General features: G+C 37.3%; 1 protein-coding gene across 1 annotated transcript in view; it reads right to left on the minus strand.

Moving 5' to 3' along the window:
• The window catches only part of LOC101644462 (sentrin-specific protease 7), a 53,387-nt gene that overhangs the window by 9,137 nt on the left and 33,259 nt on the right, over nt 1–10,991 (minus strand). The window contains exons 10-14 of the mRNA XM_045286147.1: nt 10,126–10,218; nt 9,374–9,498; nt 3,654–3,700; nt 2,130–2,173; nt 1,967–2,035 (exon numbers count right to left, since the gene is read on the minus strand). Of these exons, the coding sequence (XP_045142082.1) occupies nt 1,967–2,035; nt 2,130–2,173; nt 3,654–3,700; nt 9,374–9,498; nt 10,126–10,218 (378 nt within the window). The remainder of the gene's footprint in view (nt 1–1,966; nt 2,036–2,129; nt 2,174–3,653; nt 3,701–9,373; nt 9,499–10,125; nt 10,219–10,991) is intronic.

The raw sequence follows: 10,991 nt of genomic DNA on the forward strand, positions 1-10,991 counted from the left end.
CCAAACCTGCCCTCCACTATGCCACACAGAAGCAGAGAGCTGGGCACACTTCTCTAGAACATACACCAGGAGACAAGTGGTGAGTGTCTGCGAACACGCCAACATACAATCATCAGTTAAGAACAAATACAACACTACCACAGCGTGTCAGAAACAAGAGACAATTTGAGTTCACACGAAGAAGCGAGATGGAGTAGCTCAAACAAATGAGCCCTCAAACCAGAAACACAGCCGGAATGAAGGAATGATATTTAGTACTTCCAAAGGACTGGGAGAAAGACTGGGGGCGCTGCAAAAGAAATCAAGGAAAACGGAAGGGAAAAAAAACACATAGAAATCTCAGAAATACTGTTAAGAACTGACAAAATAAATTTTTAACATTAGAAACACACACAAACAGAAAAGAGAAACCCAGAGCATCAATACTAAGGTTTCAGAGCTAGATAACGCATTTAAAGGACAAAGGAGTAAAATCCAGTCAATGTAAGGATGAACTACTGAGTTGAAGAAGAACCTCTCATTACTAATCTGCTAGAGGAATAATCGGAGACCAGAAGAAATCATCGAGAAAGCCTACGAAGCACAAGGAACACGAGGACTGCACAACTAGACGAGAGCCCAGAAAAGCCACGAGGAAACTGTGAAACAATTGTTGGAAGAAACACTCCCTCACATCGGGAAAGGTGAGAAGACAGTAATTCAAGAAACTGACACACACAGCCCCCCAATAACTCAAGTGTGGTGTCGTTAACCACTTACTGTGGCTCTTCTAACCGGTCTTCCATCTTGTGAGGCATTACACACTAGCCTCTACTCTGCTGTTAGTCTCGTTCTGAGGTGAGTCATGTGTTGTGCTACTGAGGCAGAATTAAGATGGAGTGTATCTTGAGTGCAGGCCTTACCAGAAACTATGACTCAAGTCACCAACCTTAGTTTCCTTGGGGGAGTGGGAGGAATGATCTGAGAGGAAAACAAACTGCCAACCAAGAACTAGAGAACTAGCAAAAATGCCCTTCATGTATGATGTCAAAATTACATTCATTGCAGGTAAAAAAAAAAATTAAAGGAATTACAACCCTACATGAAATACTGAAAGAAATTCTTTAGACAGAGAACCAACGATAGTAGACAACAACCTGAAATTAACATACATGACAACACTATCCCAAAATCAATCCAGATATGAATCAGCCAAAGTAGAGAAACCTACATGACAGAACATAGTGAACCAGTGATATTAATTTCTAACAAAAAACAATGACGAAGTAAAACAAGGGACTAGTGCAATTACAGAACTTCCAAATGAAGAGGAAGTCAGTCAATTTTTAAGAGCTTGAGTAAAAGGGAAGGCAATACACAGTAAGCGATGTATAAATAAATACGCACTTGTGTGTGTGTGTGTGTGTGTGTGTGTGTACATATAAACGCATGTGCACACCTCAGAACAGTTCAGCACTTGTGAGGAAGGGGACAGCACTTACACAGAGAGACAGTTCAGGAAACAAGGAGGGGAGTGGGCAGACTGTTGCTGCATTGAGGAGATTGCAATGGATGAGATGAAACAAAATCTGCATGCATTTTTTAATATAAAACTGATGACCTGCTCTGTAAACTTTCACCCAATTCACAAAAAAAGCTTTAAAAAAATTGAGGGGATCATACGGACTATGTACTTTTAGCTTAGCAAGTGCTTTCGATAATATTTGCAATGCTCCTTTGTAAAATTATGCTTTTTGCTCAATTTTAAGTACAAATTCCTAATTTACTTTTTATGAAATAAAAGAGCAATATTAACATTTTAATACTGACATTTAACATGCTAATTTATTGTGGATGACATATATAGACCTCATCCAAACACATAAGAAATTACAATTCCTGGTATACTTTTTAATAATTCTTATGTTATCTTCAAATTATTGACATTTTAAATAACAGACTACAGGGTAAAATTGTCCTTACTTACTCTCGTAAATTCTGAACTGTATTTTGTACAGAAGCAGCTTTCAAGGAGTCAAGTATGAGAATACATGGCCTATGAAAAGAAAAAATATCAAGAAATATGCTTTTTTATAAGAAATCTACTTAAAATAACTGAAAAAAATTATATTATCATAGCAAATACCTACCTTTTACACATTTTCTTTGGTACTGACACATTCATCTCGGTACTCTGAAATCAATTAATTTTTAGAGCTTAGAAAGTTCATTTGATAAATATCATTACCCAACAACTCCTTAAAATGCATCAAATGCTCTGAAATCAGTTTTTGAAGTAAGGGTTCTCTTCATCATCGTAAGTAAAATAACTTCACTGGGGGTTTTTCCCATGGTCAAGTACACTTTAAGAAGTAACCTCAAAGAGTACAAATAATGCCACTTTCACAGGGCTAGAAGACGATCGGGCTTTATTCGTTGTCTATACTATACACCAAAGTAGCTAAGCTCCTTTAACCATGCTTTACACACATTTTCTAACTCAAATTATAACAACAGTGACCTTTTTTTTGATCTTTTAAGCATTAGAAGCAGTGATTAACCTGTATTAAGGAAAAGAGGATGGGGATAATTACTGTTTTATGTTAAATTTATTTGTTTTGTTCAAATAAAACTACAAAAACAATAGATCATCCAAACCTCAAAAGGTTTCTTCAAAGAAAGGCTTTTTAGTTCATTATTAAAAAGTGCACATTGAATCTCTGAAATATTGGCTTTAAATTGATCCCAATTAATGGGATCTTAAAATCCTTTTTATTGCAAACCAATTCTTATAACTAATGTTCCAAGGAACTCAAGTGGGAAATTTAGCCCCTAGAACAGTGGTTCTCAATCTTCCTAATGCCGTGACACCTTTAATACAGTCCTTCATGTTATGGTGACCCCCGACCATCAAATTATTTCCGTTGCTACTTCATAACTGTAATCTTGCTACTGTTATGAATCAGGTGACCCCTGTGAAAGGGTTGTTCGACACACACACATACACCCCCAAAGGGGTCACGACACACAGGTTGAGAAGCGCTGCCCTAGAAGGATGAATGAATTCCTTATCTTGACACTTGTGTCAAGAGGGAAATATCTCCTACTTCCTGTCTACAGACCACTAGTAGCAAAGGCCTATGCCAAGAAAACTGCTGCCGCTTGAACCTACAAAAAATGCTCGTGGAAGCTACTTCAATCAATAAGGACTGAAGGTAGACCATGCATACCAACGTGGAAGCCATGGAAAGAACAGTTAATGATAATGGTTCAACTTCAGGAGTCATACAGATTGACTGATCTTGACCTGGAGTCTATTTTGAGGTATTTGTAACCACCACATTTTAAAACAATGAAGTATTAGTTTCATATGTAAAATATGCTTGTTAAAGTCAGTAAATAACACTAAGTTTAAGAAGGGATAGATACAATTGAAGAATAAAAATAAATCTGATGCACAGAAATTAGAAAGCGGTCAATCGAATATCAAACACACATACAAAAATTATTATTCTCTTGTTTTATCCTCAACTCCCAAAAGAACTGTTATAAAAGAAAATAATCATAAAAAAATCATAAAAGGGTCATCAGTATCCACCACAACCCAACTAAATATGCCCTGCTTCATAACTGACATTATTCCTTCCTTCACATCTACAAATGATCCAACTTACTTGGGAATCGTCTGCACCCGAGGAGAGTGTTGAAGTAGTATCATTATCTAGTTAGAAAGAATGAAATGATTACACATCTTTAATATATTTCTCATACATATCATTCAGAAACTTAAACTGTAACTTACAAGTGTAGCAGTAAATACATGCGTATATATGTATATTTGAGCCATTTAAAATCTTCATGGTTACTATTATAAATAAAATACAGTCAAAACACAAAAACTACAGCTATTATAAGACAATACAAGGAGGTACCCCCCCAAAAAAAAACTAGAATTGCACTTAGCAGAGCAGAGCTTTCGTACTTTCATCGTACACATTTTTCCCACTAGGCGAGCATTGAGCAACTCGCTCTGAGTTAGTGCACCCAGAGGCATTGCCTGGAAAGGTTCTCTATGATCACAGTGAATTTTTTCGTAAAAGCTGTTTCGCTCAAACCTCTTTTTTTGTGATGGACGATTGAAGAGAACAGTGTGCAGCTGTGAAATTTGCAGAAACTGTTGTGATGTTGAACACAGCCTACAAGGACAGTGCTATGGGAAAAATAGGTATATGAGTGGTTTTCTCGTTTCAAAAAAGGTGAATGTTGATTGACAAGAAACCTCAACTTCCCAAAAAGACAAAAATGTTGACAAAATGTGTGCACTTGTGCTCGAAGACGAACCACTGAAGAGATGAAGAAGTTATCTGGACTATCTTGGATGTCGGTTCAGCAAATTGTAACAGAAGATTTGGGAATGAGCAAAGTCCTTGTGAAATACGTGACTCGGGTTCTGACTGACCGGGGAAAAAGAGCTTTGACTGGAAACATGCCAGGCTTTGAAAGAACAGCCCTAAAGCGACCCAGACTTTTGTTCCAAGGTCCTTACTGGTGATGAGACATGGTGCTGTTCTTACAACCCTGAAACCAAAAATCAATGAACCAGTGGAAGACGCCATCATCGCCTCGCCCAAAATTCCTTGTCAAGTGAAATCAAAGTTCAAGACAATGTTCATTTGTTTTTGTTTTGTTTTAAATAATGTTATTGGGGGCTCGTCCAACTCTTATCGCAATCCACACATACAGCCATTAGAGTCAAGCACATTTGTACATTTGTTGCCATCTTCATTTTTTTTTGATGTGAGGAGGATAGTGCATTTGGAATTGATTCCACCAGGTCAGAATGTTAATCAAGCTTTCTGTTTAGAGCAGTGGTTCTCAACCTTCCTAATGCCGCGACCCCTTAATACAGTTCCTCATGTCGTGGTGACTCCCCCACCCATAAAATTATTTTCGTTGCCACTTCATAACTGTAATTTTGCTACTGTTATGAATCAGGCAACATCTGTGAAAGGGTTGTTTGACTCCCAAAGGGTCTCGACCCACAGGTTGAGAACCGCTGATTTAGAGGCTCTGAAAAGATTGTGCAACGGTGTGAGACAAAAAAAGGCCTGATTCGTGACAGACGGGACTGGTTTTGCCACCATGACAATGCAGCTGCTCACACAGTCAGCTCAGTGCGCAAGTTCTGGGCAAAAACCAGCGTGCCTCTCTTGCTCACCTGACCTCACTCCATGTGATTTCTTTTTGTTTCTGTGAATGAAGAAGAACAGGACAGGACAGTGATTTGACAACAGGAAGAGGTGAAGAAAAAAAATGAGGGAGGTGCTATCAGCCATCCAAACAGAAAAATTTGAAAAGTGTTTCCAAAAATGAAATCACAGATTTTACAAATGTATTAAGTGTTATGGAGAGTACTTTGAAGGTGGTACGGCTGTTTTGTAAAAAATGTAAATACATAACTTCTGGTTTGGGGAAGTACTGCCTTGTATATAAGCACCAGGGCCAAACCCTGAAATATCATTTATCTGAGCTAGTTTACTACAAAAAAGAAAGTTATGGAATACAGATTTTCTGGAGCCCTGCCCTCAAAACTATCACCCTGACAGAATCTTCAATACCTTAACCAAGCTACCTCTTGAAGTATACTTTGACTAAAAATACAAAAACCACCCAGTACTCATAACAGCAACCCTAAAGGGCAGAATAGAACTGCTTCTTCAGGTTCCCGAGTATAAATTTTCCACGAAGCAAAGAGCTTCATCTCAAACCACCAACTTTGCCATTAAGCTGCCCAAGGCTTAATACAAAAAAGTAGTTTACTCATTTTATGTTTAGCACATATACTTTGAGTAGTGTGCTCCTTTAAAGAACTAATCTATGGGATATCACATTGATGACCACTCAAAAGGAAGGGCAGGCAGTAAAAGGGGTGTCAGTTAAAGATAACGGTGGTGAATTCGTTTAGGAAAGAACAGAGAGAATGCTACCATAACATACAGAAAGTTACCAATATCACTGATATGTACAATGAGAAATTGCTGAAGTGGCATCCTAAGCTGTATATACTTTTTAAAATGTATTTATGGTTTTTTCCCCATATAACTCACATACCATTCAATTCAATGGTTTAAATATATTAAAAAGAATTGTGCAATCATCAACACAATCCATCTTAGAATATTTTCCTCATTTTTGTTCTCATTATTACCAGTCTCCCTTCTCCCCCCAACCTCTCCTATCATCAACCAAAGAAATTACTATTCTGATTACTGTCTCTATAGATTTATTTGTTCTGGATTTCACAGACGGAAAAGCGTACCCCGAACAACCAAACTCACCACCACGACCAACAATCACCACGCGCGCGCACGCACACGCACACACACACACTGCGCAATCAAAAGAAAACAGAAAACAATAAAATTAGAACAAATTTTAAATGGGTTCAAAAAGAAAACAAATAAGAAGTTGTTCAATTGTAACCTAACCACATCGGCAATAATCCACTTTGCAATGCACTCTCAGAAGAAAAGGCCAATCACATCCCCGGTCAACTGTCAGAGGAGATTCACCAGACACGGAACCCACGTGGGGGCTCTTCATATGAAACGCGGGCTTTCACTGTCATCACAACCATTTGCAAGTCAGTGCTCAACATTTATTATTCTCTCCTCCACTCTTGGATTTTAGTTACACTCCTTGGATCACACAGGCCGCTGTGCTTCCCAGTGTGGACATAGCTGACACTTCACTTAGAAGGCTGCTTGTTTTAAGATACGGTTATATAGTTTAGGAGGGAAAAACACATAGTTCTAATGTGGAGAGTAGTTAATTGCCTGGTAATGGTTCTGCTAATCTTTGATAACAGAGTACTATATATGTCTGAAGCTCAGGAGGATTAGGAAAAACAGAAAATAGCAAGCTGCTTTATAAATGTTCTGGGCATGGTTGGGTTAGTCAAACCTTAGTCCTGACGGAGAAATCTTTGTTCCCAACAGTACAGAGAGGTCTTTTGCCCAAAAATTGTCCAGTGTAATTTTTTACTTGCTTTCTTGACTACAGCTTCCATGGGAGTTGATTATAAATTCAAGTAAAATAAAATCCTTGAAAACTACTATGATGTTACTTATTGGACCTGGGTTTTTATTTACTTTACATTGAGGTATAAGCCACACTACACATTGTAGTCTTTGATCTTTATCAGCAAATGCCTTTTCAAAGTCTTCATTTTCAGCAAAGTTATGTCACCTGCATTTGTAAGTTGTGAGTTTTCCCATAATGGTGCCACATTCTTCTTCATATATTCTAACATATGAAAGTAAGTTTTGCACAGCAGAAAGTAAATATATTGAAAGAATACAATTCTGGAACACCCCTTTCCCGATTTTAAACGCCCCTTTCCCAATTTTAAACCAGACGGTATCCCTTTGTTCTGTTATAACAACTTTCTCTTGGAAGTAAATGTTCTGTAATTCATATTCCTTGCAATATTATCTATAATCTGAGCCATACAGTTGAAAGCCATTGCAAAGAAGACCTCCCTGGGTCTTCTCCATTTTCAGTTAACATCAGCAATGGTATGTACTTTGTTCAAAGTCCTCTTCTGAATATGGTTTCCGTCTTGGCAGTTCTCTATGGAAGTATTGCTATAATTCTTTTTGGACTATCTTCAGCATTTATTTAAATGTGTTATTAATTAATGAGAGTTTGAAAATTTCTGTATTCCATTAAACATCTTTCTTTGGAATGGGCAAAATATTGATGTCTATTCGTCAGTCAGTCAAGTGGCCCTGTTCCAAGTGCTCTGGACTAGAAGAGGAGGACCACCAGCACGGCATCACTTGGAGGAAGCATCTTCACTGGTATTCCTGGAATTTCCGTAGTCTTGCTTATGCCAATAATTTTCGCAGATCTTGGATTTCTTCACTCAGTACCATCAGTCTTGGGTCCTATGCTACTTCCTGAAGTGGCTGAACACCAACCAATTATTTTTGTTACAGCAATGCGATTTCTTCTAATGCTTGTATTGTCTAATATTTTGCCTATAAGATTTTTCAATATTGCAACTCCAGTCTATAAATGTTCCAGTTTGAGCGATGCTGAAAGTGCACATCCCTTCGGTTTTCTACCACCAAGTCTTCACGCATTTTACCTTAATGCTTTGCCTTCTCAAGCCACTCTTTCTTTGTGTAAATCATTTCATTGGGGGCTCGTACAACTCTTATCACAATCCACACATCCGTCCATGTGTCACGCGCATCTGTACATTGTTTCAAGCCACTCTTTGAAATATGTTCCGCTCGTTTGCTTGATCATTTCCTCCTTTCATTTAGCTATTCCTCATTCAAGAGCAAGTTTCATAATTTCCTGCCATCTATTTTATTCTTTTCTATCTTTCTGTTTGCCTGAATTTTCAGTAACCTTTTTGTGGTCTTCCTTCCATGTATTATGTCCCTGATTCCATCCCACAATTTGCCTGGTAATAGGTCACTAGTGTTGAGTGCATCAACTCCGCTCTTGAGGCGGTCCCTCTAGTCAGGTGGGTAGACTCAACTCCGCCCTTGAGGCGGTCCCTCTAGTCAGGTGGGTAGACTCAACTGCGCTCTTGAGGCGGTCCCTCTAGTCAGGTGGTAGACTCAACTCCGCCCTTGAGGCGGTCTCTCTAGTCAGGTGGGTAGACTCAACTCCGCTCTTGAGGCGGTCTCTCTAGTCAGGTGGGTAGACTCTAGACTCAGGTACAGATTGGGCTTTCATGGGCGTGTCTTCACTGCCTTCAATTCAACGTGAATCGGCACACACACAATTGATGGTCTGCTCCACAGTTGGTCTCTAACATTGTTCTGACTTAAAATATAAAGCTTCTCTATCACCTCTTTCCACAGCACATGGTAATAACTATTATGAAATCTACTTACAACTTAGGCTATAAGGACAATTTAATTTTGATTTTTTTCCCCTCAAAGAAAGTAGGCTTATTTAATTAATAATTTGGGTTGATATATACAACCGTGAAAAGATTTACAGAATTACAAAAGACCTCATATATGACCTAGCAAAATTAGTACCATCTATTAGAAACGAGTTCATTTTATATTTCAAAGAGGGTGGGGCTTTAAGCTATGTCTAAAGACCCAGGGCATAAAGTCTTAGTCATGTTAGCAAGTCTATTATACAAAAGGTGTTACGATAAATATTGACATAACTTAAGAATTACATTTTATTTGTACCTAAGAATGGGCATCTAGCATAAAATTTTCAGATTTCTAATTCTTCCTCTAATAAGTTTAATGACAATGAATACCTACTATACTACCTTTAGCGTCTTGTCAATCCTAATAACCATTACACGGTTTTCATAATTATTAAATACATCATTCGATATTAAACATGTCACCTGTGGTTTTAGTGAACGCTTGGGACTGCTCAGCCTGGGACTGCTGGGATACAGTTTGTGACAAATCTTCACACACAGCTTCTTCTAACCCAGGAAAACAAATGACTGCAAGATACCAGTGAGATCTGTAGGGAAAATCAATACAATCTAACATATAAAACCTATACAATGTAGAGTACATTCTGCAGCTACATAAGAGAAGGTGAGGAATGACTTAATTTTTTAAAAGTTTAGAAGAGCAGTCTAATGAAATATTTGATGCACTATAAAGCACATATTCCAAAATAATTAGCCAAAGTACTGCAGCATAATATTAAAACTTCATGGCCTACTAAGGACCTGCTTTAGTAAATCTAACACACTCATCACCATCTCCTTTTCAATATTAACACTTGCCAGGTTTGTTCTCTTAATTACACCGTAAGGGCATTTAAAAATGTTTTGATATCTTATTTAGCAAATTTTTTCTTTAATACAAGAAGATAAAAACATTTGTTTCAGTTATAGTTTTGTGGTCATCTATCACTTTCTTTTCTCACTATATTTGTAAAATAACCATTTTCAAATCAAAATCCAAAATATATAAATCCTTCAGCTACTTTCACAAAGAGCAAAAAATAAAGGTTGGGGTGTATAATCCCTGAAACTTACATACCCACACTTTAATTTGTTAACAATTACTTCAAAAAGGAATGAAGTCTTTTTTTCTGGAGTTCCTCTGATTTTATTTTTAAATAATATAAAGTACTCACGACTCATTTACTGGCACAAAGATGTAATCCTTATTAAAAATGTTTATGTGACGAGTCCATGTTCTTACTCTTTTATGTCTTCTCTGCGCCATTCTGGCAATATGAAAGATAAAATTATGCATAAAATATTTTAAAACGTGAAAGTCATTTTTACCTATTCAAAATTGCTAGATTTAGTTGTTTAACCATCTTCATCAAGATATTCAGTAAACTAAAGAAACATTTGATTAATCCTTGGTGGTTCTTAAATCTTATCATTATTTATAAGCAATAATAGAAGACAATATATAAGATGTTTTGTGGAATCCATAAGTGACTCAGCAACTGAGAAATACATGTAAATACATCTATTAATTAAGTTTACATCTGAACATGATATAAAACATGACCCTTAAGCCTTGACAGAATCGTGCCAACGTTGTATCTGTGATGAGAGCAGTGCTAGAGTATAACTAGTGGAGGCAGCCCTACTGCAGGTCATGTACACACTATCAAACAAAATGAAGGAAGCACACACCGAAGACAATATAGATTACTGGGAGCTACTAAAGATAAGACAGCAAAAGACTTCATCAAGAGTTAAAAAAAGAACCTATAAATGGGTAAAAGAAATCTTTAGCAATGACACAATGGATTCATCTCTAAAGTCTACAGAAAACTAGAATGCCTCAATGAGAAAAAACATGAATAATCTAATTACAAAGTGAGCAAAGGATGTTAACAGGTAACTAAAATGACATGCAAATAGCTAACAAATATGAGAAAATGCTCACAATGATTACTCATCTGGGAGACACAAAACAATGCAATGGTATCACCTTACATATACAGTAACAGCCCAAAACACACACACACACACACACACA

The sequence above is a fragment of the Echinops telfairi genome, unplaced genomic scaffold, assembly GCF_000313985.2.
Source record: "Echinops telfairi isolate 266 unplaced genomic scaffold, ASM31398v2 ScPeMD7_6;HRSCAF=24_0, whole genome shotgun sequence".
Lineage (NCBI taxonomy): Eukaryota > Metazoa > Chordata > Mammalia > Afrosoricida > Tenrecidae > Echinops > Echinops telfairi.